Genomic DNA, 26,300 nt, shown 5'->3' with positions numbered 1-26,300 from the left:
TTGGATTGCTGTGAAGAATTTCGTGGTATGGATGAACCACAGTCAGTTTAACCATTCACCCATTGAAGGACATCTGGGCTGTTTTCAGTTCTTAGCTATTATGAATAAATGTGCTACAAACATTCGTGTACAAGTTTTTGTATGAACATAAGTTTCCATTTATCTGGGATGAGTGCCCAAGAGTACAACTTCTGGGTCACAAGGTAATTGCATGTTTCTGTCTTATATGAAATTGTCAATCTGTTTTCCAAAGTCACTATAACAGTCTACATTTCCACCAGCGGTAGTGAGTGATCCAATTTCTCTGTATCCTCACTAGTATTTAGTATTATCACTATGTTTTTTAATCAAGGTATCCTTGATATACAATCTTATGAAGGTTGTACATGAACAACATTCACCCATATTATCAAGCTCACCACCACCACTGCACTGCAGTCACTGTCCATCAGCATAGTAAGATGTTATCGAGTCATTACTTGTCTTCTCCATGCTGGTATTACCACTATTTTTATTTTAAGTCATCTAATAGGTGTATAGTGATAGGTCATTTTATTTGCATTTCCCTTATAGATAATGATAGTGAACATATTTTCACATTATTTTTTGCCATCTATATATCCTCTTCAGTGAAAAATGTCTTTTGTCCATTTTCTAATTAGATTGTTTAGTTTTTCACTGTTGGGTTTTGAGTTTTCTTTATATATTCTAGATACTACTAGTCCCTTGGATATGTGGTTTGCAAATATTTTCTCCCAGTCTGTAGCTGGTCTCTTTACACTCTCAAGAGGGTCTTTTGCAAAGCAAGAGTTTTAATTTTAATGAGGTCCAATTTATCAATTTCTTTTGAAATTTAAATACCACAGATATATGTCTATGATGTACAGCATATATACCCATGCTGTACACATAAAAAGAATAAGATTTCTTTGCTCCTAAGAACGATTTTTAGCTTTGCTGGGGTAATATTGCCCTGATAAGAATGTGTAGGTTAGCATTACAAAGTCAATTAATGTAATTCATCACAATAATATATTAAGGGAATAAAAACCATATTGATACCATAATGGATATTGAGAAAGCACTGAATAAATTTTTTAGTATCTATTTGTGGTAGTAATTTTTGGCAAACTAAAAACAAAGGTTACCTAAACCTAGTAGAGGCAACCCCAGAACCCTTCAGCAATCATCATGCAAGGTTGAAACACATTCCCTTGGAGGTTCGGATAAAGTTGACCACGCCCATTACCCCCACTTCCATTCAACATCACGTTTGTGACCACAGCCTGTACAGTAAGGCAGGAAGTGAAAAAGAGTGAGAAAAACAAAACTCAGTAATCGCAGATGATATTTTTGTGTGCATAGATAACACAAAGACCCTACTGATAAGTTATCAAGTTAATAATTTGAATAAAGTACTTGTGATTTTAAAAAACCAATATATAAAAATGAATTTCTTTTCTGAAAACTGGCAAGAAATATTTAGATAACAAAACTCAAAACAAGATAGCATTTGTAATAGCAACAAAAAATGCAAGGCATACATGTAAATCTAACAAAAGACATACGTGGCATCCAAGGAGATACTTCTCAAGTTTATTAAGCAGAATCATACTAATTTGATATGAAGGAGGCAGAATTATAATAATGTATTTATAAACATACATTAAAAATGAATAAAACAATAGAAATAATTTTGGGAAAATGCAATATGGAAGAAAATAAAATTAGACTCCTACTTCACACCATATGGAAAAAATCAATTCTATGTGGACTGAATATCAATATGTGAAAAGCTACAGAAAAAATATTTTAGAAGACATACAACTAAATATGTTCCTGACTTCAGAGTAGGGATCTTCTTTACCAAGATACAGAAAGCACCAAGCATAAAAGACAAGTTTCATATCATTAAAATTAAGAACTTCTTTTCACCACAAGCCACCATATGTAAAGAAAAAAAGCCCCAACTCCATCCTACATCATATGTAGGATATATAGCTGCCACACATCATATTCACTAGAAACTCCTAGCAATCAGCAAGAAAAAGGAACAGCACCAACAAAAATATACCTGAATAGGTATTTTATGAAAGAAAAAATCCAAATGGCAAAAAAACAAAAAAAAGATGCTCAACCTCATTACTAATCTAGGATATGCAAATTAAAACCACATGAGATACCATTACTCTTCCCCCTTCCCTTTCTCTCTGCCTCCCCACAAACTCAAGGAAAAATACGACAATCCAAAATGTCGGCAAGAACAACAGCCGCAGCATCTTTTATATGTGGCTGCCAGGAGAGAACATTGGAACCACTTTAGACAGGGGCTTGGGGTTGTGTGAGAAACATCCTACAGCCCAACAGTTCAGTTCCAACTTTTTATACAATAGAACTGCTTGCACGTGTTCACCAGGACCTATGTTTAGAATGCTTATAGGGAAAACAAAAATGCACAAAGAAGCACATTCTTAACTGCCAAAATGTAGAAACAACTCCATCAACAATAGATGGATAAGTGAATTATAGCATTATCAGTATCATGGAATACCCAGCAATAAAAACTAAAGGAAATGTAGCTCAGGTGATGACATGGAAAAATCTCACAAATGTGTTAAAGGAGTTAGCTATGAAATGATACATGCAGTATCAGTCCATTTAAAAGCCCAAAAACGGGTTAGATTGAATTATACCATGCTCGATGCATGTGTAGGTAGTAAAGCTGTTAAGAAAAGTAATGCAGTTATTATGATAAAACCCAGGAAGGTGGTGCTATAGGAAGGAGTGAGGAGAATGTCTGGAAGGAGGAGGATGAGATCATCCTCCTGTAGGGAGGGACAACACTGGGGGCTTCTGGGTAATGACAATATCCTATTTACTATCTGGGTGATGGTTGCACTGTTGTTCTTTACGATTTGATATGCATTTTAAATATGTTCTTTGTATCTATTCATTAGTTAACAAAGCTTATTAAAACCACATACTAAAAGACTCTGATACTCAGAAAGAAAGCTATTTTAATTATTTGTTTTTTCATATTGGCTCTCTACCATTTGTTAGATAAAACTCCAATATTTCCCTTGAAAGAGAAACTAAGAATAATGCAGCTAGGAAATGCAAAGTTTCTACATCTCTCAAACCGCTCTCATTTGGTCTAACACACTTTATTTATCAGCTTAGAAATCTCAGATGGATCATTTTATTTAGGTTCTGAGTTGAATATCCTCAGGCCAAAGGAGTAATTGAACAGGGAGGGAAAGTGTTGAGCCTGGAGCTGACTCTTCTCCCAGGGGCCAGGCCTCTGGCACCTGGGCCAGACGGCCCCAGGTTCCTATCATAATGACTCCTCCCAGCAATCCATTCACAAGAAAGAGAAGTCTCCTCCTTTCCTGTGAGGTTATTGCAAACACCCTTGGTCCAGACTGCCTGGTTCACATCCTGACCCAGCCTTGGAACCTGAGGCAAATGCCTGTTCTATGTTTTCACCTGTAAAATGGGGCTGAAAAATCATACCCACTTCATAAGGGAAATTAGGTTAATACTGACAAAGCATGTGCAAAGTCCCTGGCACAAAGAAAGTACTTTCCAAAGGGTCATTATAATTTCCAGACATAAATTTATATCCCAGTCAACTTGAAATCTCCACTTAGCTCTCTAACCGCACCTGTCAGAACTAAGTTCCTGTTTTCCTCTCCACACCAGCTTCTTCATCCTTTCAGGCGCTCAGAATGAAACCTTCTAGTCATCCGCGATTCTTCGCACATGTGGTCCATCACAGCTTCTGTGAGTCCCTCCTCAAAAATACAGCTGGAATCCACTCACCTTCCACCACCTCCCAGCTACCCCCTTGGCTCAAGACACCATCTTCCCCTGGATCCTTGCAGTGGCCTCCTGCCTGCTCACCCTGATTCTCCAAGCATCCTCCTCCCCTGGGGCTGTTCTTAACACAGTAGCCACACAGTTTCAACAGAATTACCTGTTCCAAGCTCACTCGGGTCCCATGGCTCTGCTCAAAGCCCTCCAAGGGCTTCCATCTCACCCACAGTCAAAGTCAAAGTCTAACCCCGTGCCTTCCAAGGACCTCCCTCCTCAGCCCCTTTTCTTCTCCCCAGCTCACTCCACTACAGGCTCACACCATGAGCACAGCCACACCCTCAGGGGCTTGTCACCTGCAGTTGCTTCCACCTGCAAGGCTCCATCCCCAGTTTCTACAGGATCAGTCCTTACTTCCATCAAAAGTTAACCCTGAGAGTCACTCCCTGATCTTAGGTAAAATTTCACATCTGCCTTCACCCTACTCTCTTTTTTGCCTCATTTCTCGCTCCTTCCCACTTAACCACATTATCTAACACACTTGCATTCTATTTACTTCTTTGTTGAGTTTCTGATGTGACTCCCTCTGCAGAACATATGCTCCACTGGGCAGAAATATTCCACTGTATCCACAGTGCCCTGAGCAGTGACAGGCACACAGTGGGGGCTCAAAGCACCTCTGATGGAATGAATAATTAACTGACAAGTTGTCAGCTAAAGCAATTAATACAACAAATACTTTTCTCTCTTTTCATCCTTTGGGCTCCTGGGTAGATTAAAATTTTAAATACTTGAGGGGGCGGAGCCAGGATGGTGGCGTGAGTAGAGCAGTGGAACTCTCCTCCCAAAACTACATAGAATTATGAAAATATAACAAAGACAACTCTTCCTAAAATAGAGACCAAAGGACACAGGACAACATCCAGACCACATCCACACCTGCGAGAACCCAGCACCTCGCGAAGGGGGTACGATACAAGCCCCAGCCCAGCGGGACCCGAGCGCCCCTCCCCCTGGCTCCCGGCCGGTGGAAAGAAACCAGAGCGGTTTTTTTTTCTTTTTTGGCAAGTGCTTTTTGGAAGCCTTAAAGAGACAGGGACCCCAATACCAGGGAAACAGGGCAGCAAGACCGGTGAGCAGGTGTCTCAGACCGGCGCCTGAGGACAAAGAAAATCGCACATTTTTTACTTTTTTTTTCCCCCCGTTTCGTTATTGCTGTTGTTGTTTTGGTTTGGAGAGTGCTTTTTGGAAGTCTTAAAGGGGCAAGACAGGACACTTAGACCAGAGGCAGGGAATCTGGGGATCTCTGGGCACTCTAACCCCCTGGGCAACAGGGAGCACAGAGGCCCCTTACGGAGATAAATAGCCCCCTGGCCACTCCCCCTCCAACAGGGCTCCACCACTTTGGAGGAGCAGCCCCAGCCAGGCCACGCCCACAGAAACAGCGGAGATCAACTCCATAGCAAACGGGTAGGTAGCAGAAGCCCTGTCTGCACACAGCTGACAAGCATAAGCCACTAGAGGTCACTATTCTCCCAGGAGAGGAAGGCCACAAACCAACAAGAAGGGAAGCACTTCCAGCGGTCACTTGTACCAGCTCTACAAACTATCTCTATCACCATGACAAGGCAAAACTACAGGCAGACAAAGATCACAGAGACAACACCTGAGAAGGAGACAGACCTAACCAGTCCTCCTGAAAAATAATTCAAAATAAAAATCATGAACATGCTGACAGAGATGCAGAGAAAAATGCAAGAGCAATGGGATGAAGTCTGGAAGGAGATCACAGATGTCAGGAAGGAGATCACAGAAGTGAAACAATCCCTGGAAGGATTTATAAGCAGAATGGATAAGATGCAAGAGGCCATTGAAGGAATAGAAACCAGAGAACAGGAACGTATAGAAGTTGACATAGAGAGAGATAAAAGGATCTCCAGGAACGAAACAACACTAAGAGAACTATGTGACCAATCCAAAAGTAATAATATTCGTATTATAGGGGCACCAGAAGAAGAAGAGAGAGGAAAAGGGATAGAAAGTCTCTTTGAAGAAATAATTGCTGAAAACTTCCCCAAACTGGGGGAGGAAATAATCGAACAGACCACGGAAATACACAGAACCCCCAACAGAAAGGATCCAAGGAGGACAACACCAAGACACATAGTAATTAAAATGGCAAGGATCAAGGACAAGGAAAGAGTTTTAAAGGCAGCTAGAGAGAAAAAGGTCACCTATAAAGGAAAACCCATCAGGCTGACATCAGACTTCTCGACAGAAACCCTACAGGCCAGAAGAGAATGGCATGATATATTTAATGCAATGAAACAGAAGGGCCTTGAACCAAGGATACTGTATCCAGCACAACTATCATTTAAATATAATAGTGGGATTAAACAATTCCCAGACATGAAAAGCTGAGGGAATTTGCTTCCCACAAACCACCTCTACAGGGCATCTTACAGGGACTGCTCTAGATGGGAGCACTTCTAAAAAGAGTACAGAACAAAACATACAACATATGAAGAATGGAGGAGGAGGAATAAGAAGGGAGAGAAGAAAAGAATCTCCAGACAGTACATATAACAGCTCAACAAGCGAGCTAAGTTAGGCAGTAAGATACTAAAGAAGCTAACCTTGAACCTTTGGTAACCATGAATCTAAAGCCTGCAATGGCAATAAGTACATATCTCTCAATAGTCACCCTAAATGTAAATGGACTTAATGCACCAATCAAAAGACACAGCGTAATAGAATGGATAAAAAAGCAAGACCCATCTATATGCTGTTTACAAAAAACTCACCTCAAACCCAAAGACAAGCACAGACTAAAAGTCAAAGGATGGAAAAATATATTTCAGGCAAACAACAGTGAGAAGAAAGCAGGGGTTGCAGTACTAATATCAGACAAAATAGACTTCAAAACAAAGAAAGTAACAAGAGATAAAGAAGGACACTACATAATGATAAAGGGCTCAGTCCAACAAGAGGATATAACCATTCTAAATATATATGCACCCAACACAGGAGCACCACCATTTGTGAAACAAATACTAACAGAACTAAAGAGGGAAATAGACTGCAATGCATTCATCTTAAGAGACTTCAACATACCACTCACCCCAAAGGATAGATCCACCGGGCAGAAAATAAGTAAGGACACACAGGCATTGAACAACACACTAGAACAAATGGACCTAACAGACATCTATAGAACTCTACATCCAAAAGCAACAGGATATACATTCTTCTCAAGTGCACATGGAACATTCTCCAGAATAGACCACATACTAGCTCACAGAAAGAGCCTCAGTAAATTCCAAAATATTGAAATTCTACCAACCAATTTTTCAGACCACAAAAGTATAAAACTAGAAATAAATTCTACAAAGAAAACAAAAGGGCTCACAAACACATGGAGGCTTAACAACTTGCTTCTAAATAATCAATGGATCAATGAACAAATCAAAATAGAGATCAAGGAATATATAGAAACAAATGACAACAACAACACTAAGCCCCAACTTCTGTGGGATACAGCAAAAGCAGTCTTAAGAGGAAAGTATATAGCGATCCAGGCACACCTGAAGAAGGAAGAATAATCCCAAAGGAATAGTCTAACATCACAACTATCGAAACTGGAAAAAGAAGAACAAATGAGGCCTAAAGTCAGCAGAAGGAGGGACATAATAAAGATCAGAGAAGAAATAAACAAAATTGAGAAGAATAAAACAATAGCAACAATCAATGAAACCAAGAGCTGGTTCTTTGAGAAAATAAACAAAATAGATAAGCCTCTAGCCAAACTTATTAAGAGAAAAAGAGAATCAACACAAATCAACATAATCAGAAATGAGAATGGAAAAATCACGACAGACCCCACAGAAATACAAAGAATTATTAAAGACTACTATAAAAACCTATATGCCAAAAAGCTGGAAAACCTAGAAGAAATGGACAACTTCCTAGAAAAATACAACCTCCCAAGACTGACCAAGGAAGAAACACAAAAGTTAAACAAACCAATTACGAGCAAAGAAATTGAAACAGTAATCAAAAAACTACCCAAGAACAAAACCCGGGGCTGGACAGATTTACCTCGGAATTTTATCAGAAACACAGAGAAGACATAATACCCATTCTCCTTAAAGTGTTCCAAAAAATAGAAGAGAGGGAATACTCCCAAACTCATTCTATGAAGCCAACATCACCCTAATACCAAAATCAGGCAAAGACCCCACCAAAAAAGAAAATTACAGACCAATATCCCTGATGAATGTAGATGCAAAAATACTCAATAAAATATTAGCAAACAGAATTCAACAGTATATCAAAACGATCATACACCATGACCAAGTGGGATTCATCCCAGGGATGCACGGATGGTACAACATTCGAAAATCCATCAACATCATCCACCACATCAACAAAAAGAAAGACAAAAACCACATGATCATTTCCATAGATGCTGAAAAACCATTTGACAAAATTCAACATCCATTCATGATAAAAACTCTCAGCAAAATGGGAATAGAGGGCAAGTACCTCAACATAATAAAGGCCATATATGATATACCCACAGCCAGCATTATACTGAACAGCGAGAAGCTGAAAGCATTTCCTCTGAGATCGGGAACCAGACAGGGATACCCACTCTCCCCACTGTTATTTAACATAGTACTGGAGGTCCTAGCCATGGCAATCAGACAAAACAAAGAAATACAAGGAATCCAGATTGGTAAAGAAGAAGTTAAACTGTCACAATTTGCAGATGATATGATACTGTACATAAAAAACCCTAAAGACTCCACTCCAAAACTACTAGAACTGATATCGGAATACAGCAAAGTTGCAGGATACAAAATTAACACACAGAAATCTGTAGCTTTCCTATACACTAACAATGAACCAATAGAAAGAGAAATCAGGAAAACAATTCCATTCACAATTGCATCAAAAAGAATAAAATACCTAGGAATAAGCCTAACCAAAGAAGTGAAAGACCTATACCCTGAAAACTACAAGTCACTCTTAAGAGAAATTAAAGGGGACACTAACAAATGGAAACTCATCCCCTGCTCATGGCTAGGAAGAATTAATATCGTCAACATGGCCATTCTGAATAAAGCAATATACAGATTTGATGCAATCCCTATCAAATTACCAGCAATATTCTTCAATGAATTGGAACAAATAATTCAAAAATTCATATGGAAACACCAAAGACCCCAAATAGCCAAAGCAATCCTGAGAAAGAAGAATAAAGCAGGGGGCATCTCACTCCCCAACTTCAAGCTCTAGTACAAAGCCATAGTAATCAAGACAATTTGGTACTGGCACAAGAACAGAGCCACAGACCAGTGGAACAGATTAGAGACTCCAGACATTAACCCAAACATATATGGTCAATTAATATTTGATAAAGGAGCCATGGACATACAATGGCAAAATGACAGTCTCTTCAACAGATGGTGCTGGCAAAACTGGACAGCTACATGTAGGAGAATGAAACTGGACCTTTGTCTAACCCCATATACAAAGGTAAACTCAAAATGGATCAAAGACCTGAATGTAAGTCATGAAACCATTAAACTCTTGGAAAAAAACATAGGCAAAATCCTCTTAGACATAAACATGAGTGACCTCTTCTTGAACATATCTCCCCAGGCAAGGAAAACAACAGCAAAAATGAACAAGCGGGACTACATTAAGCTGAAAAGCTTCTGTACAGCAAAAGACACCATCAATTGAACAAAAAGGTACCCTACAGTATGGGAGAATATATTTGAAAATGACAGATCTGATAAAGGCTTGACGTCCAGAATATATAAAGAGCTCACACGCCTCAACAAACAAAACACAAATAACCCAATTAAAAAATGGGCAGAGGAACTGAACAGACAGTTCCCTAAAAAAGAAATACAGATGGCCAACAGACACATGAGAAGATGCTCCACATCGCTAATTATCAGAGAAATGCAAATTAAAACTACAATGAGGTGTCACCTCACACCAGTAAGGATAGCTGCCATCCAAAAGACAAACAACAACAAATGTTGGTGAGGCTGTGGAGAAAGGGGAACCCTCCTACACTGCTGGTGGGAATGTAAATTAGTTCAACCATTGTGGAAAGCAGTATGGAGGTTCATCAAAATGCTCAAAACAGACTTACCATTTGACCCAGGAATTCCACTCCTAGGAATTTACCCTAAGAACGCAGCAATCAAGTTTGAGAAAGACAGATGCACCCCTATGTTTATCGCAGCACTATTTACAATAGCCAAGAATTGGAAGCAACCTAAATGTCCATCAGTAGATGAATGGATAAAGAAGATGTGGTACATATACACAATGGAATACTACTCAGCCATTAAGAAGAGGAAAAATCCTACCATTTGCAGCAACATGGATGGAGCTGGAGAGTATTATGCTCAGTGAAATAAGCCAAGCGGAGAAAGAGAAATACCAAATGATTTCACTCATCTGAGGAGTATAAGAACAAAGGAAAAACTGAAGGAACAAAACAGCAGCGGAATTACAGAACCCAAAAATGGACTAACAGGTACCAAAGGGAAAGGAACTGGGGAGGATGGGTGGGCAGTGGGGGATAGGAAGGGGCAAGAAGAAGGGGGGTATTAAGATTACCATGCATGGGGGGTGAGGGAGAAAGGGGAGGGAGGGCTCTACAACACAGAGAGGACAAGTAGTGACTCTACATTTTGCTATGCTGATGGACAGTGACCATAATGTGGTTTTTAGGGGGGACCTGATATAGGGGAGAGCATAGTAAACATAGTATTCTTCATGTAAGTATAGATTAAAGATTAAAAAAAAAAGAAAGAAAAGGGGGATTACTCCTTGATAGGATAAAACAATTGGTAAATCAAAGATTAACACATGCTTTAAATACCCTTAATATTGATCACTTAAAGGGTGACAGATGATCAGCTATGGAGGTACTCTTTTCTGATAATATTCCTTTCTCTTAATAAAAATAAAAAAATAAAAAAATAAAAAAATAAAAAGCAGTTCCTGTGTGCTGACCTCCAATGAGTTCTACACAGTGGTATAGAGGGCATGTCAAAGTGTGGGCAAAGGGTCTGTTTGTTTCTATGCAGAAGATCAAGGCCTAGCTTGGCTACCCAGAAAATGAACTAAGATACGATATGAGGAGAAGCTTCCGGCATCAGCACTCTCTGGAGGACTCATGCCGGGGTTGTGGCTGCATCCACCCCACTGTTTCCTGGACTTGCCATTGGAATGAGGAGGGAGATGTCTAGGCTGGCATGTGCATACAGTGAGACAACGAATTTGACCGGATCTGTACTGTTGGAACTCAATCAGGAGTGGGGAGGGGTGCAAGTTGTAGCGCTCCAAATCTTACGACTATAGACTATCTATGGTTAAAAGAACATATGGGATGTGAACAGATCCCAGAAATGGGTTGCTTTAATTTGTCTGATTTCTCTCAGACTGTTCAAGTACAGTTGGACAATATCCATCATATCATAGACTAATTTTCACAAATGCCTAGGGTGCCTAAATGGTTTTCTTGGCTTCACTGGAGATGGCTGGTAATTATAGATTTGCTTTGTTTATGTCACTGTATTCCTATTATGTTAATATGTGTGTGCAAATTAGTTAGTAGTTTAAAACCTATACATACTTAAGGTACTATACAAGAAGATAAGTCAAAGAAATAATCAATCCTCCCATGTTTCCTTCATATGCTACATCTATAGCTTTTCTTCTTCCTTCCTAATTACAACCCTTAAATAGAATTCGTGCCTCATATCGAATTTACCGAGTATCATAATTCCTCCAGGTGGTAAAGATACCTCGAGACAAGTGCTGGGCATAGAAGCCACAGGGCATAAATCTGCAAAGAAGTAAAAAGCTAACCTTTTCAAACAATATGGCCTCTCTCTCACTTACCAACTTTACATCTCCCTGTATGGCCCTGGAAGATGACTGGTTAGCCAGAGATGGGTAAGATTCCTCAAGGGAGGAACAACCTAAGACAGGCACAGTCACAGGGGGGCCATCAGGTGAGAAATTGGGGATCAATAGAGGGAAGGCTCAGAACCTCACCCCCCCCTGCTTTGAGAGAAATCTTCTGCATCCGTCGATGTTTTGCTGCCCTTGTCTAGCCTGGATTAATACTTAGTCCATAGGCACACACCTGATCATCTGATCATCTACATTTGCCCTCTTACAGCACTAAACTATGTTTTCTACCTTTATCTTGCATCTACCTACCACTTCAGCATTTTATTAAAAATAAAAATAATAATAATAATAAAGGGAGAAATGTGGGATCCACATATAAATCAAGTATAAAAATCAAACGAATATTCATATTTGACCTGATTGTTTATAGTTTATAATGCGTGATCAGAACCGAAAGTTTCTGTGATGACTGCCCTTGTACTGTTCACCATGTAAGAACTTATTCACTATGTAAGAATTCGTTCACTATGTAAGAACTTGTTCATTATGCTTCAGAAGATTGGAGACTGACAAGAACTAGGCTTGAGATGGATTAATGATTGTGCATTGGGCATTGACCCCTCTATACAGAATTTTATTGTTGTTAACAACCATTTGATCAATAAATATGAGAGATGCCCTCTCAAAAAAAAATAAAATAAAATAAAATAAAAATTTTAAATATTTTTCTACATTTTTGACATCATGTTCTTTATTTATACTTTGATGTCTGTTCACTGGAAATATATGATTTTCCCAATGCTTAAACAAGCCCATCCAAGAATACAAAATATATCTGATTCCATTCTTCAGTCATGGCTCTCCTGCTATTTCATAGCTGGCAATATGAAGTCGCTGTCCCAGGACTGATTCAGAGCAGGCCTTACTCACCCCAGAAGGCTTCACTGGTAGCAGATTGCCCAACTGTTAGGTAACCTCAGCTTGGGGAGAACAGGGACTATGGCCAATTTTCTCATAATTGCATGCCCAGCACCTAAATATTTTTTGCATGAATGAACTAGTTAATTAACACATGCCTGGGCAGCTTATTGTGTTTTGTGTCCCACACAGAGGGTGAGACAGGCCATAAGGCCCCCTTAGTGTGCTAGCACATTCTTTGGAAGGGAATACTGGAGTTTTAATCAAATGTTTTAAGGTTCCCTTTTAGGTAACTGGAAAGTCATCTTCAAGAGCTCCCCTCCCTTGCCCCCCATGGCATGCTGGTGGCTTCAGACACAACACAAATATAACAGACAGTTTTAAGTGTCCTTTTTAAAGCAGCCTCCAGGAAAAAAATCCTAGTTTTTATGTCTATTTTCTTAAAAAAAAATTCACTTCACTGAAAAAGCTATCCTTCAAGTACTACCTAACAGCTCATTGTCCCCATAAACGGGAATCAGTCATTCTGCACCAGGAGACATACTTTCCTCTTTTCACTCATTAATCCAATAAATATGAAGTAAACACCCACCAAATTCCATGCACTGAGGGATAGGACAGACCAAGTCCCTTCCTTCTAGTGGGGAAGAGAGACAATAAATAAATATATAACCTAATTTCAGGTAGAGACATGGGTTTTAAAGACATTTAAAGCAGGAAAAAGCTGGGTGGGGGAAGCAGAGCTCTGGGTGAAAATGCAGGGAAGAGCTCTAGGGGCTGAGGAGACAGCAAGAACATAAATAAAGTTGTTGGGAACAGCAAGAGAGGTGGTTATCAGAGCAGAGTGGAGCCCAGCGGAGAGGGGCAGAGATGGCATCAGGCCCTAAGGAAGAAGGGCTGTTTTAAAATTCAACCCTGAGTATATCACTAGTCTGAGATGGATTCCAGAAAGGTCATTAATTACATTTAAAAGCATAAAAGAACAATTCAAGGTATTAAAAGAAAATAAGAGCTCCTCTGTTGAGGAGCAACATACATATGCATGCCAAATTCAGTGGGCCTGGTCCACCTATTCACCAAATGGCTGCTATCTTATTCCACCCCCACCCACCATTCAGGCCCAGAAGCCAGAATGAAAAACATAATAGAAATTAACCACTGGGCTAGTCTTCTTCAGGATTGAGTCTCTCAGCTGTCACCCCAGCCTCCCTCTTAAATGGCTGACATCATCTCTGGTCATCCCCCAAACAACTAGCTCTTTCTCTGTTTCCAGATAATTAGCTTCCCCAGACACAATGGCAAGGCCTTAGCCCAAGCTTTTAGGGAAGACATTTGAGGCACAAGGGAATACCAGTGTTTTGCTTGGACTGTGGAAAAATGTTGCGGAAACAAATTTTTTTTTATGTTTGTAATTATGCATATCCTGCAGCATCTGCATAATGGGTCCAATTCAGCCTTGGCTTTGCCGCAAAATTGCCACGTCTGTGGAGGAAGGTCAGCACATAACAGGACAAGTGAACAGGAAGCCTCATGCTGAAAATAGTGCCTTAATTTTTTTTTTAATTTTGGGGATGAACTTTATTCTTTCAGTCAATTTTTCTGCATTCATTTTGTAAACATATTCTAAGTGTATGCACACATGCACACACACACACACATGTTAAAAATGCACATATATGAAATCAGCCCTTGCACTGAGAGAATCTTATAAAAGATTTTAGGGAATAGGTTAAGCTGCTACATTCTTTCTTGTACACGGTGGAATTTTAAAGCCAGAGGAGGCCAAATACTAAGTCAGGAAAAATTTTCAACTAGGGAAACTTAGGAACCCTATTGCTAAAGGCCCCAGTATGGATAAAACAAACACCACCTTGGTTTAGGTTCATTTCCAAAAGTATTTCTTTAGAGAACAATAGAAAGATTCAATTTTGATTTGAACCGATTTACCAGAAGCTTTTTAAAATATATATATATATATATATATATATATATATATATACACTAGTTCTGCTCATGGTTTAGCAGATTATGTATTCATTCAGTTCAGGGTTCAGCAAACAAATTTTCAGTTAAAATTCTTGACATTTTTCACAGAGTAACCCAGATCAGTCATATGTCATCTTCTGACTGGACTTAAATCTTAAGTTTAAATATTTTTCAGTTAAGATTCTAATCCAAAAATCCTTCTAAAGAGAATATTTATCAACAGAGCCTGAACCAAAGTGGTTTTGTTAAGTCAAAGAGATGTGAATCCCACATTTGGTCTTCACAAACTTCAGGGGTTTTAATGGAGGGAACAGAATTTGCAAAAGGGGAAATATTTTAAATGCCCCTCATTCCTAGTATCCTCAGGTCCAAAGATTTGATGACACTTTCCTTTCCTACATATGTGGTTATAAATAGGCTTTGTCACTCAATTAATTTTATTCATATTTTTCTGAGGGAGATCATGTATCTCCTTTTCCAAGACCAACAACAGCATTTACTCACTTCAAATCATGCTTCAGTTGAAGTCCAAAAGAAAGTGTTCCCTTGATGGATTTAAGCATTTCTGGAGTTGTTTTTCATATGAGCTGCTATTCCTGGTTGTTCAATCAACCTTGGTATGCTCCAGGGCACATTGAAATAAGTAGCCAGGTCACCAAGGTGGGGACTAATGGCTCTCTGGCTTCTCTAAGCTCCACAGTGCAGCTTCTGACATTTAAATGTCACAAAAACAAAATATTTACCACTAGTAACAGTCTCTGTCCCTTACTCCACTGTGCCTATAGCTTCTTTGCATTTTAACTTGAGCAAACAGTACATTCCCATTTCAGGCTGAAATCCAGTGCTCCCTTGGCTTTATTCTTAGGTGGCACAGCTAAAAAGATAAATCTTTTTGGGTTTTTTTGCCCTTCATCTGCCAGAAAAACTGTAAAGAGTAGAGAAATAGGACCTGGGAGAGGGGAAAAGAGTATTCCAAATAATATTTCTCCACCTAGCTATTTTGTGAGCATGCACATGCTATCCTTTCTTTCCCAATTTTTCTTTGCAAGCCACGATGTTAAGGTTTGAACAGCTGGCTAAGTAAGGTTCCACTTTTTATTATCAGAAATCCAGACTAGGAACAAAGCTGATCAGTTCCATTTATCCTCCTTTCCCATCCTCCTATTTCTCTTAGGCCAAGTTCATGATCTTGATCATAAAAGGATATTCAGAAAGTGGTTGCATGGGGTGGGTCCAAGATACAGAGTTTTCCCTTCCTCCTGATATAAAGATGTCTGATTAGAAAATGCTAGGCATTTAAAATATAGACGCAAATAGGACGTGGGGAATAAACAGGAAAGAAACCGAGGAACTACAACTACATTCTAAAAAAGAGAATCTGTTTGCTCTATTGATATTGGTGTGACTCAGAAGATGGCTAAAGCCAAACACCAGTTTGCACTGATCCTTATTTCTGGCCGGACTCACCACCTGCCCCCATCGAGACACTCCTACATATTCCACAGTTCACCAACAGACTACAAATTTTGCATGTTTAAACACAGCACATCAAATATCTCTCTTACCTAATTCATGTGTTATCCACACTAAAAAAGTTTGCCTGATATACACAGGTGAAGCTGTAACCCAAAAATAGGTCCAGGATATGATTGATGGAAATTAATAAACTAAGAGAAGTATTTTTTAGAGTGGACGAATGAGAAACAGATGGACAAATCATGTCTGTTTTGTCAGATCCAACTAAAAACTACCAGATACCCATTTATTTTATATAAGTTGGCCACCCAGCCAACTCAGTTTTCTCCAAGTGGGCCCCCTGGTCTAGGGCAAAACTGAGTAAGAGCCTTAGGGAAGACACATAAGCAAATGATAAATAACGAGGGAAATGCTTTAAAATCTAACTCTAATCTTTCATAGGAATTGATGATAGATGGGCCTGGCTATGAAATCGACCTTTTAGGCAAGCAATGCTCTTGACATCCACTTCTTCCTCTGCTTCCTCAGAGTAGCCTCAAATTTTCAGCTACCATGAGATAGAAAACTTTTTTTAAAACATGCAGCAGTTGAAAGACAATTGACTGGAGGCAGATGGGGGGAAATCACTGGAGTACTGGGGGCTCTGGTTTCCCACCAGAAGACCCAGGAGGAGGCTCAATGGACTTCTGTTAAATTCTGAGCAGTTTTACATTTGAGTATCTGTAGCTAGCAGATCTACAGAAAGGAGGCACTCAATACATATTTGGTAATTCAATGAATAAATTTGTGGGTAAAATTGTAATATTTCCAGAATAGCTCGCCTGGCTTTAGTGCATCTGCATATCAACAGGCATTCCTCAGGGATGGATAGCGGGAGTTCATCTCCCTATCAATGGATAATTACCTGGGCAACCGAGGGCTTACCTGAACCTGAGAGGTTAGAGAGGGTTTTGCTTGCTTCTGCCTGAGCAGGAGAGACAAATGGTCCTGGACCGCAGTTTGTAAGCAGTAAATGGGTTTTAAACTTCATTTCTCCCTTTGACTGATTTCTGTTTTAGAGGTATTTTGCCCCAGGATTTCCTCTGCCTGGAGTTACACTATGGCTCTTGGGTCCCTAGGTTATTAAAAACACTGCCTGAGGTGGGGCTGGCCTATACCATGGATTATTTCTGCATCTTGCCTACATATCATGCCTCATGTCTTCTGGGAAACTGGCCTGCAGGCTCCTCCTGAGGCCAACATCTCCATGTCCACAGGGTTGAGCTAAACTTTCATACGTGGAGTTTCAGATGGAATTATTAATATCTCTCTGGGCAGTTTTCAAACCAAGATAATGTTTTCAGTGCACTTGAAAGTAATCATTTCTTGAATTGTTCTCAAGTAATATAAAAAATCCCATATCCTTAGTACAATGCAGGGCCAGGACTACAGTAAGGCAAGCAAAGTACTCACTTTAGGTTCAAAATTTAGAGAATGCCAAAAAAAAACTCAGTAATCAAATAATGTTTTAAGTGCAATATTTTAAAAGTATCAAATCAGCAAACTATGGCTCACAAGCTAGCCACCTATTCTAGTAAATCAAGTTTTATTGCAACCAAGGGTATGATTAGGGTGAGGCCTGTGTGGCAGTCATACAAGCATTAGTTGGAGCTTGTCTTTAAAATATTGATTATTTTGCTCATCAAGGAATTTTTCTGCATTATTTTCCTTTTTTAAACAATTTCAATGTTTTAATTGATTGCACTTTTAATTAAAGAAATTTTAAACTCTGTTTTTCAAGATAACCACTTTTTTCCAAGACAATCATTATACTTCGGTATGGAGCAGAAGTACTTTGTGCCAATTTGTCACACAGAATATTAAGAAGATGTACATAACAATCTATATTTAATAAAATTAGTAATTTTTACTACTTTTTCAAGGATATTATGTGAAATTGACTTTTTTTTTTAACTATGAGCAGCACATGGTGGCCAGAAGTTTTACTCACTATATCGTACCATCAGTGCAAATGTCAATGGGGTAGAAAAGGCAAATAACATCTTAGAATTGTTATGAAAATAATTTTGATTCCACAGACCCCTTGAAAGGGTCTTGGGAACTCAAGGGATCTAAGACCCCACTTTGAGAACTGCTGCCTTCAAGGATAAGGTTTTACCAATATGTCAAAACCATTATCAATGACAAACTAAGACCTGATCAGTCAGATGGGGACAACATAATTAGACTAGCCCCAAAGTTGGTTTTGCAAAAATAAGAGGTAAAGAGTTGAAGCAAACTAGCCATCTGTCATGCAAATAGCTTTGAGCCATGAGGAAATCATTCAAGGCTAAAGGTAAGGTAGGAACAAATCTGAAAGCCACAAATGTAACTGATAACCTGAAAGCAGCCGAATGCAGAAACACCACCCCACCCACCCCGGGCCTCCCCTGCCTCCCAGGCAAACACACCACAGAGCATTCTTGTGCTGTTCCAAGATCCTAGGGCCAACCTGCCTGGACGTGAAGCTCTCTCCTACTACTTCCTAGCACATAACCCTGGGCGAATTCCTCAACCACTGTCTGTCTCGGGCTCCCCATGCACAGTATGAATAGAATATTTATACCTTCCTCATGGGACTGTTGAAAGGAGTACATGACGTGCTGTTGTAAAGCTCTGAGCAAAGCGTTTGAGAGAGCAAGTATTCAGTAAATGCATCTTATTAAAAATGAGAGACATACTTCGGTACTGATTCACTGCCCAGTATTCAGGAACTCTTCCCCACATGTACAAGTGCTTACTCAGCACTGTTAGGTGTTCAGTAAGGGTTACTTCCTCACTCCAGCCAGACTGGAAAGCCTGTCTGAACCTGTCAATCCATCCATGCTGCCTTGATGGTCAGGCTCTCTCACCAACAGTTAACTGAGAAATCTGATGCTTAAATAAGAAAAAGCATACATAAATATGCAAATCATTACATAAAAATGGAGGTGTTTCTTACATAGCCGAAATAATATATTTTTATTTTTATTTTTTCTGAAAAAACTTTTTTTGATGTTGAAATGTGTGAAAAAAATAAAGGAATTGTTCTTAAAAATTAAAACTAGCAAAAAATTTAACCTACCAACAGAAAAACCTATCAAGTTGGCTTTTTGCTAGTAGGTCTCCATGGTGAGAAAATAATGGCCCCCATTAAGATGTCTACTCCCCAGAACCTGTGACTATGTCACCTTCCATGGCAAAAGGGACTTTGCAGGTGTGATTAAGTTAAGGACCTTGAGATGGAAAAAAATGGAAGAGGGAGGAAGAAGTAAATCAGAAGATGAAACTACAGAAGAAAGGCACAGACATGTGAAATACATCTGGCTTCAGAAACAGAGAAAGGGGCCATATGCCAAAAAATATCTAGAAGCTAGATTCGCTCCCACAGCCTCCTGCAAGGAATGCAATGCAGCCAATATCTTGATTTCAGCCCACTGACATCCATGTTGGACTTTTGAACTGCAGAACTGTAAGACTATTAAGTTGTGTTGTTTAAACCACTGTTTATGGTAATATGTTACAGCAGCAAACAGAAACCTAATGCAGGCCCAAAAGTTATCCAGTTACCTTTAGTATGCTTCAGTATATAAGAAAGTAAGTGTCCAGGTTACCAGAGTGGCGACTAACAATTCCTCTGGCTTCACTAAGGTCCCCACTACAGCTTCTGGCCATTTAAATGCCACAGAATAAGAGATATATGATTAGCAGTCCCCCACCAACCCCCTGCCTAAACATTTAGATTCAGGAGTTCTGGGACACAGAGTCTGCATGTTTAACTAGGGACTCTATTAGAAATGGTTGGTGGATCACACTTTGAGAGACATTCGTTTTTCTTGTAAGAAAATTTAGGTGCTGAGTAAATATAATTCCAATCCCTATAATAAACAAATAAATATGCATACTTCCAAAGACAAGTCAATAGCCAGGGACAAGGGCAAAAGGCTGGAAATGGCCCAAAACACATAAATCCCTCCACATGCTTATGTCAACAGAAAGGAGTTGCAGAATTAAGCCAGATGAGATCTGTCTGCTCTTTCCTGTGCGGCCAGTGCCTCAGGGCTCTGGAGCTGGTAAGGCAGAATCCTGACAGCCCTACAGATTGCTCATGGAAAAGCACAGACCCAAGCCAGCACCCTTCTCAGTGCCCCACCCATCCCACCTGTTTCCTTATGAGGTGGAGACGTGCTGGGCCAGGGTGTGTCATCTTCAAATCGGACCCAGCTGCTGATGGCTGAGGCTAGGTCAGCTGGGGGCTGCTCAGGGGTCCCAGGAGGGGAGGCTGCTCCAGAGATGAGGCCCAGCTTTTCAGAGGAGTCGTCCTGTTCTGAGTGGGAGAGGTCCTGAGAGCCTCCGTCCTCCACATGGTTCTCCCCAGAGGAGCTCTCGGACTGGACCGAGGATGATGACAGTCCTGGGAGATGCTCCTCGGCGCCCCCTGCAAGAGATCCCAGACACCACCATCACATCACATGAGGAGACCACTCCAGGCCTGTGTTGTTGGCAGAAAACGAATTATGGGCAAGGGGTGACCACACGATTCACCATTACAGTGGGTTCAGGTGAAGAAACAGCCACACCCATCTGCCTCTCTGCAAAGGAGTGTTTTCCTAAAAATGTGTAAAAAACTACAACCTCAGCATGTCATAGTCAGTATCTGGGCAGGCTGAGCCTGGGGATCTTGTTCACTATTCTTATCCCAGCATGTACTCCAGTGCTTGAGGGTCTCCAAGAAAAATGCCTCCAAGTCCAAGCAAGAAATGTAACTGAGTCAAATGAGAAAAGCATAAGGCAATAGGGACTGGTGGAGACTATGGCTGAAAAGGAGAGCTTCTGTCTGGATTAAAGACATTCAAACTTCAAACTCTTTGTAGTCCAAGCTACATATCTACAGGCCACCAGGTAGGAACTCTGCACCAGTGATCAGCTGAACGTGGCACCAAGGCTCTTCCCCTGGCTTTCTATCACGTTCTTGGTCCCGAACAATTAACAGCCTTCAAACATTTTTTTTTTAAAGAACTATATCCTGTTTGTGGTGGTGGGCAGTTACACAGATCTGTGTATGTGTTAGAGTCCATCAACTGCACACCAGGTGTCAATTTTACTGGATAAAAACTTCAAAAAACGCAGAGTACCAACATGAAACTCCTTTCTCTCATCACCAGCTAAACTAACTAGTCCACCTGCAAGTAACCAAAGCCTGTAGACAAGCACTATCCAATAGAAATAAAAGGTGAACCACATATATAATTTTTCTAGTAGCCATATTTTTAAAAAAGAAGCCAAATTATTAAGAATAACATATATTTTAACTCAGTATGTTGCAAATGTATATAATTCTAACACATATTTGTGTAAAAATTACTGTTGAAATATTTAACTTATATGAGCTCTTCGAAATTCAGTGTATTTTATACTTAAAGCGCATCTAAGTGTGGGCCAGCCGTGTTTCAAAGACTCAATAACCAATCACTACCACATTGGACATCACACCTGTAAACTCACACACTCCAGGTACTGTAAATGAAGCTGAGGCTATTTCAGTTAGCAGCTGTTGTAGAACACAACCAGCTGACATGGCTCTGCAAATATCTACCATGTCCTACTTTGACTTTTACCCCTGAGCATCAGTTTCCAGGAGTCAGTTTAACCATCTCCATCATGATTGTGGATGGCAATTACTGAGCTCCTTCCATGTGCCAGGCATTACTCTAAGTTCTTTATATGTATTAATTCATTTCATCCTCACAGCCACCATGAGGTAAGTACTGTGACTATGCCTGTTGCACAGATAAACTACCAATAAGAGAAGTTAAATAAATAATCTATCCAAGGGCATAGCACTCAATCATGATGGAACCAGGACTGGAGCCCAAGCCTATCCCCCTTAACAACTATGCTTTAAACTGAGAAAAACCAAATTGCCGTTGAGAGCAAAAGCTAAAAAGCTGGATATAAAGTATTTTCTAAATATGAAGTGTCAGTTCCTTGGAAGAAAGCAGCTGATAGTTTTGGAGTTTTCAGGCACTTTTCTTTGGGGCCCTAAGATGCTTCCAAGTAGAAGAATCTGCACTTCAAGAAAGTGACCAACTGGCTTTTTTCCATAGTAAGATCCCACAGAATGATCAAGTAGAAGTTTCAGAGAATAGCTATGGTTCTTTGTCAATCTTTCTGCTAAGGAAAGGAAAGTAATCCTTACCTTCAGACGGGGCAGGAAAGAGAGGCTCCTCATTGAAGGAGACCCACTCTGACTGGTGGGTGGCGATCACATGGTCCAAGGTCGTCATGCTAGGAACGTGCTGGTCATCTTCACACTGCTGGCCTCAGGTAGACCCCAGAGTGATGTCTGGGGGAGGGCAGAGGTACAGTAGCACGGTGGACTTGGGCCTAGGATCTGTTATGGGGGTCTTGCAGAGGGCTGTATTCAGAATGTAGACAGATTGGCCCCTCCTGCTTTGAGTTAATCTTCAAAGCAAAAATCTGTTTTAAAAAAAATAAAAAATAGAAAGGATAACCATTGTGTTATACTCAGTCCACAGTCAGGTCTAGCTTGCAACACTGCCCACAAAGAGGTCTGGGTGGTTTCCCGTCTGCCTTAGTTCTTTCTGCCCTTTTCTTGCCCCTACTTCCTCTATGGAAATATCTGTCTTTAGCATCAAGATCTCTGATAAAATTCTTCACATCAAACTTGTAAATAATCACAGAAAAATATTAGCAGTTATCTTCACAAATTTCCCCAATGATTATATTTTGGAAATACTTCAATTTATAATATATGCCATCATTATAAAACAAACACTGAAACTTTTCAAAGTACTTTTACTTTCTTATACCAGATGGTGAAATAAAAGCATGATATTTCCTATTAAACCAGTGCAGTTTCTTGCCTTAGGCAGGTAGCTCTTTGGAAACCTGATTTACATCTTTGGCAGAAACTCAGCCATCTCCAGATGGTATTTCCAAGCATGGTTTACGAATCAAGAAAAACAGAAATGGAGTCGTCTTGTTCATTTGGAGTAAGGGGATAGGGAACATTTGAATTAAATATTTGAAAAACGTGAATTAAAAAAACATAATTTCAATCTAGGACAATTTGAACTACTATGCAAAAGCCTAGTCCTTACTCACATTGCAATTATGCTCTGTGTACATAGAAGAAAGGATACTTAATAAACTTGTAATTCTGTTCGTACTATTAATTCCATCTACAACTTGAACCTAGCATTTGATCTTAGTAGTAAATTAATAAAACCTGAATTAATACAAAATTCATGTTTTTCCACAAAAGACCTACTAACCACTTTGAACAATATCAGTTCTCAATAACTGTATACTCACAATATTTTAGTCTAGAACAATTTAAATCACAGCATTTAACTGATGCACAATAAAAAGGAAATATTGAGGAAATGTCACAACAGGTTTTTATCTGCAGTAAATAATCCATTGTGGGGATAATCTGAATAGAATCATTTAATAGCTTTTGCTTTTCTGGTAATTAAAACAATTAATTTTGCTGTATAATATCTTCTAAAAATAACTGTTTGTATACAAGTTGTAATTCTCAGAAACATATTCTCAAACCATACTTTATTTGATTCAACAGCCATTTTAGTTGGGTAAGACAGGTATATATAATTCTTTTACGGATGAAGAAACCTGGGCTGAGAGAAATTAAATGACTTATCCAACACTTTTGTTGGATAAGTCATTTCCAGGTCCTTGTTTGGTGCTGCAAAATTTGTAAGGTGTTTCCTCCAGGCTTCTAAGTGGAAGAATTCACATATCCCAGAACAGTGACAAATGGATTCTTTTTTTTCCGTAATAAGATTCCACCCACAGAACGCTCAGGTGGAGCCCTAAGAAGTAGATGTGTTAGACTCAACCAAGCTAGGAAGCGATGGATGCAACTCCTAGCCCATGCCAAGACACTCTCATCTTTGGGTCACAGCCACAAAAAAGTACTAGAGAATATATACAGACTCTCTCCCAACTAAAGTCCTTTACAAACATCAGTCATATGGAATCATAATGAAACAATCTTTGGAACGCCCCTCTGCAGAACTGTGCAGGGGTACCCAGATGTACAGAGGAGGGAGAGCCCGGAGATCTCTCTCCCAAGGCCTCTCCTGAGATCCTTACCAATGATGAACCCAGACGTGTCCGAACAGCCTAGAGAGTGCAGTGCTCCAGAACAGATCTCACCGAACAACCACGCAGAGCACACAGCCCCAGAGAGCTGAATGCCAACAGGCTTCTCCCATACAGCCTTTCTCCAGGCCCATCAGATGTTAGTGTCACTCAGTGTACTGATGGCTGCAGATCGAGATGGTACAGTAAAACTGAAGAGTCAGATTCCTCCACTCCCAACAACAGCTCACGTAAACCACGTCCCACAACAACATAAAAGCCACAATACCAGTCCACGTGCTGACATGTGCAGTGTCACAGCTCAGCAGGGAAAATACCCTGCCCATCCCGTGTTGATGAATCCAGTGGCCTTCATGCGAGCAGGCATGGGGGAGGGGGCGGAGAGGCAGAGAAGGGAAGAGTGAAGGTAACAGGGAAAATGCCTAGAAATTTTAGAGTTCTAAGGTTTTAATGAAATGACCAATAGTCCAGCTCTCAAGTTTTACAGCTAAGAAAATGGAAGCCAAAATCATGTGCAGCGAGAGGTTGAGAGCATGGACCTGCGAGTTAGACTGTCTGGATCTGCGTCCCATACAGTCTTTAAGCCTCATCCACCCCTGTAGAGCAAGAAAAGCAAAACACACTTTGTAATTTTAAGAGCTGAGATAACATAACCAAGTGCTCAGTACTGGAAGCAATAAGCTCCTCTGTAATAAGGAGGATAACAGCAGGTGACCTGCCAGAGGGCTTCCCATGTGCCAGGACTCATTCCAAATTCTTTATAAATGTCAGCGAGAGCCATCACTGCTGCTGTTAAATTACCTGCCATAAGTTACACAGCTTGTTAGTGGAAGTCTAGGGACTAGAATGCAAATTTCATGAAAACACCCATTTCTGTCATTTCCACACCCAGGTTTTAGCAATTTCCCTTTTCAATCACTTTTAGAGTAGTTCTCCTAGATATGAAGGGAAGCATCAAGCATCAACCTCCTCCTTACAGACACAGGCGCATTATGGCTGACAGCCAAGACTACTGCTCTGCTCTGAAAAGTATCAATGAAACAAGAGCCCCAAATATCAATCTACCCTTCCTTAGCTTGTCCATCTCAGGTCCAGATATGGGCCGGTTATAGAAAATGAGTGGTCCCAGGAAAGCCTGGTGGAACAAATTAATTACAGGCAACCCCCGGCATAACCCTGTGAAATGAATTCTAGGTATCTGCTGTGAAACAGCCACATCCAATAAGATACAACACTCTACTGTTGAGCGAGCGCTGGGCCAGAAGCTGGAAACCACAGAGGAACCCAATAATTTTGAAGCTAAGTTCACACTGGAATTGGTTTCTGTATAAAAATCTCACCCCATTTTTAGAATGTGAATCATAAAATGAGGCTTAGAATCATCACAAATGAGTAGTGACTCAGTATCAGCAGCAGGACTGACCAAGAGATGCTCAAAAGTTTCACTGAAGTCTCTGGGTTGCCACTGTAGAGAGAAGCTTCTTTCTCAGCATACATTATGCTAAAATTTAGGGGTGCAGAACACAGTTGGCTGATAAGGTGGAAGTCACAGAAGTAGGTTTGTCTTACATCAATCCTGTAATGTGCACCCCAGAGCCCTATGTGTCTACAATGTTACTAGGCTCCCTTTGAAATGGCGACCCTCACACAGCTTGAAATCTAACTGGGAAGGTGAAGATACAAAGAATAGCAAACAAAACAAATCCTGGAGGACACACTGGAGATGCTATTTAGCCACAGAGAGCTCTACAAGGGTTAGAACCAGGGACCTAGCAGGTTTCTTGGATTTGATGGACATCCTTAGATCTGGATCACCAGACAGGAACAATAAGGACATTCTTGAGATGCAGGATCAGCGTAAGTGACGATTAAGAATCAGACATTCGTGGGGCTTGTTTCTGGACCAGTGAAGAGGTGGGTCTGGTGAGAGCTTAAGTGTCTACTGGGGAAATGTGGGGGGAAAGGATTGGTGGCCTCAACGGCTGAGG

The 26,300-nt window shown here is 40.2% G+C and overlaps 1 protein-coding gene across 9 annotated transcripts in view; it reads right to left on the bottom strand.

The window, feature by feature from the left end:
• STON2 (stonin 2) overlaps window positions 1-26,300 on the bottom strand; it is a 154,978-nt gene that overhangs the window by 100,653 nt on the left and 28,025 nt on the right. For 8 of the 9 annotated variants that reach the window (XR_012133731.1, XR_012133736.1, XR_012133732.1 and 5 more), the window contains 2 exons: window positions 22,361-22,641; window positions 20,324-20,599 (listed from right to left, as the gene is read on the bottom strand). Coding sequence is in view for 3 of the 9 variants with exons in the window: in XM_037017932.2 (XP_036873827.2) it covers window positions 20,324-20,599; window positions 22,361-22,448 (364 nt within the window). In the remaining 6 variants the exon portion in view is untranslated. Of the gene's footprint in view, window positions 1-20,323; window positions 20,600-22,360; window positions 22,642-24,303; window positions 24,540-26,300 lie in introns of those variants that run through there. The other variant, XR_012133734.1, reaches the window with a different exon arrangement.

This window comes from Manis javanica, chromosome 8 (genome assembly GCF_040802235.1).
Source record: "Manis javanica isolate MJ-LG chromosome 8, MJ_LKY, whole genome shotgun sequence".
NCBI lineage: Eukaryota > Metazoa > Chordata > Mammalia > Pholidota > Manidae > Manis > Manis javanica.
This window is presented reverse-complemented; position numbering and strand designations above follow the sequence as displayed.